The 2,702-nt window shown below is 41.6% G+C and overlaps 1 protein-coding gene across 1 annotated transcript; it reads left to right on the forward strand.

The window, feature by feature from the left end:
* The first annotated feature begins 249 nt into the window (after positions 1 to 249).
* On the forward strand, positions 250 to 2,148 carry LOC107722133 (homeobox protein Dlx6a-like). Its single transcript, XM_016530357.1, has 3 exons — positions 250 to 655; positions 1,067 to 1,260; positions 1,490 to 2,148. Exons 1-3 carry the CDS (start codon positions 349 to 351, stop codon positions 1,727 to 1,729), a joined length of 741 nt encoding a protein of 246 aa, XP_016385843.1. The 5' UTR covers positions 250 to 348; the 3' UTR covers positions 1,730 to 2,148.
* The last annotated feature ends 554 nt before the right edge of the window (positions 2,149 to 2,702 follow it).

Consider the following 2,702-nt stretch of genomic DNA (forward strand, 5'->3'; position numbering starts at 1 on the left):
AGGTAGTTAACTCACTGTGAAGTCTCAGCTAAAGCAGAGAACTGATGACGTTAGGTTGAATGACCAATCGGAAGGCGCTGCCCTTTGGAGACAAACCATTTTACTTGTAGTAGCTGCATCAAGTCTGGAAACAAGGACTCAAATTTAACAGAATCCACCTTAAAATCTCTGCCTTTACTCAAGCCCACCTTCCACCATACCGTGTGAGAATTACAGGACAAAAAAGGATACATTTTGGAGGTAATAACGCAATATCTCCTAACCAAGGAGAGAAAGAAACGAACACAACGAAAGGACTCATTTGGACTTCAGAGATAGGGGATAAGTGCTCTCAAAGCAGAAAATTTGATGATGACCATGACGACGATGGCTGACGGTCTGGAGGCTCAAGACTCGTCAAAATCTGCTTTCATGGAGTTTGGACAGCAATCGAACTCACAACAGAGCTCCCCGTCGATGGCCGCCAGCCATTATCCGCTCCACTGTCTCCATTCCGGGTCTCATCAGCAGCAGCACGACAGCTCTCCGTACTCCGGCTCGAACTCCTATAACAGGTCGCTACCTTACTCCTATGTAAGCCATCCCCACCACAGTCCATACCTGCCGTCCTATCACAGTAACGCCAGCGGAGCACAGACCAGGTTAGACGCCACAGGTAAGCGTATTTGCACGCGTAAACATACAGCTCTGTTTTCATTGCTAAGCTGTACTTCGATAATATGTAACAAGGACATACACTGCAAGTTCGTATTTAAAGCACCTTACCCGTTCTCTTTTGTTCTCGCCTAGTTTTGCCCGTCCCTATGTCAGCGATAACGGTGTTCTCCTCAAAATGATTTATTGCGTTCCGCCAGTGATTCTACCCACCATTGCAAATTATAATTAGCATCTAATTGTCCCCGTCTCGACGTGTCACTACATGCAATTTCCTAAATATGACAGACAATGTAATTATGCTATAGAGTGCTTGAATGAACATTACAGACTATTTGTGTTTGTCAAAAAAAATCGCATTTAAAATTCTGTACAGACTTATACATCATTCCACAATATTCACCCCTTTCAGAACAGCAGAAAACAACAGTGATTGAAAATGGAGAAATACGTTTCAACGGAAAAGGCAAAAAGATCAGAAAGCCGAGGACGATTTATTCCAGTTTGCAGCTCCAGGCACTAAATCACCGTTTCCAGCAGACTCAATACCTGGCGTTACCAGAGCGCGCGGAACTGGCTGCCTCTCTCGGGCTCACACAGACACAGGTGAGATGTGGACTCATTTGCATTATTAGTTTATTGTGTTGCTCATTTAGGTTGAGTATTATATCTTGATTGTTGTTGATAATGGTGGAATAATGGTGTTTTGGAAGCAGGCTGTATAATACGTTTGTTTGTTTTGTACCCTGACAAAAATAAAATATCATGTTACACTAAATTAGACATCACCTTCACTTAACAATTTAGCAACCTAAATTTTTTATTTGTCTTTCAGGTAAAGATATGGTTTCAAAACAAAAGGTCCAAGTTCAAGAAGTTGTTAAAACAAGGCGGTAACCCTCACGAGATTGACCCTTTGCCCGGCTCCATCGCCCTGTCCCCGCGCTCTCCAGCCATTCCTCCTATCTGGGACGTCTCAGCCTCCTCTAAAGGAGTAAACATGTCTGCTAACAGCTACATGCCCGGTTACTCACACTGGTACTCGGCGCCTCATCAGGACGCCATGCAGAGATAGGCAACTAACCCTTTTTTAGGCCAGAGGCCTTGATGTTGACATCCTGTCTTCGCCCAGTTCACGTGCGCTAGGACGCACATTGTCCTCGGCTTAACATCCTTAATAGAGATCTATTCTGGCCTATTAAGGGGACGATTTCTTTTGAAGGATGAAGACGTGGTGCAGCGAAGGTCAACAATGGAATTAACTGTCGGTAGCATCATAAACAGATTGATTAAAAATCTGTTCTCACGTTTGACTCTAATCAAACATTCATCGCCAACATGAAATCTGAACAGGAAGCTAAACGTTTTGTCACATCGCACGCGCTTGAGTCGCATTTGAAAACGAACTCAAACCTCTTTGGTAGATGTTTCTGATCATGCAAAAGCAAGCAATTTGATTGTAAATATATTGTCCGATTTTAGTTGTTAACTTTTTATGTTTTGTCATAAATGGAGTAAACATGACTTCAAGTATCGTGTCGTGCCTTTTTTTCTTAAGGAGACATTATGAAACAGACTTTTTAGAATCAGTTATGAATTTGATTATTGGAATAATCTGCATTGAATAAATCATTTCTTTATAAAACATACAAAATTAGGACCTTTAAACGACTTGCACAGTAATATGTAAATAGTTACCTCCACATTATGACATTTTTTCTAATGCTGGAATATATCTGATATCTGAAGCAATAGCAAAATAGCTTACCCGAGCTGGTGGTTTCTCAAAGTGTTTTTCCTACAGAATAGAGCTGCATCTTGTCCATCTTGTCATTCTCTAGCTCAATTATTAAGGTATTGACAAAATGTTTTTCCCCCTTTCTCTCTGCCTTGATCTGCGAGACGCTGAATGCCTTTCGCCACAGGATCGATCCTGAACAAAGCATCCAGCTGCAGTCTCGTTTAATATGAAGGAGATATTTGGGACAATTTATGGGTTTTATCCAAGAGAGGGTTTTTTTCCATTCTCATAAATGCAGACATAATTA

Source organism: Sinocyclocheilus rhinocerous, unplaced genomic scaffold (assembly GCF_001515625.1).
Source record: "Sinocyclocheilus rhinocerous isolate Xijiao unplaced genomic scaffold, SAMN03320098_v1.1 scaffold781, whole genome shotgun sequence".
Lineage (NCBI taxonomy): Eukaryota > Metazoa > Chordata > Actinopteri > Cypriniformes > Cyprinidae > Sinocyclocheilus > Sinocyclocheilus rhinocerous.

Excerpts from the sequence above, each read along its gene's own strand:
- LOC107722133 (XM_016530357.1), top strand. The coding sequence starts at position 349 with ATGATGACCATGACGACGATGGCTGACGGTCTGGAGGCTCAAGACTCG. Across the intron at positions 656-1,066 it reads GACCAGGTTAGACGCCACAG|AACAGCAGAAAACAACAGTG; the intron begins GTAAGCGTATTT and ends CACCCCTTTCAG. Across the intron at positions 1,261-1,489 it reads TCGGGCTCACACAGACACAG|GTAAAGATATGGTTTCAAAA; the intron begins GTGAGATGTGGA and ends TTTGTCTTTCAG.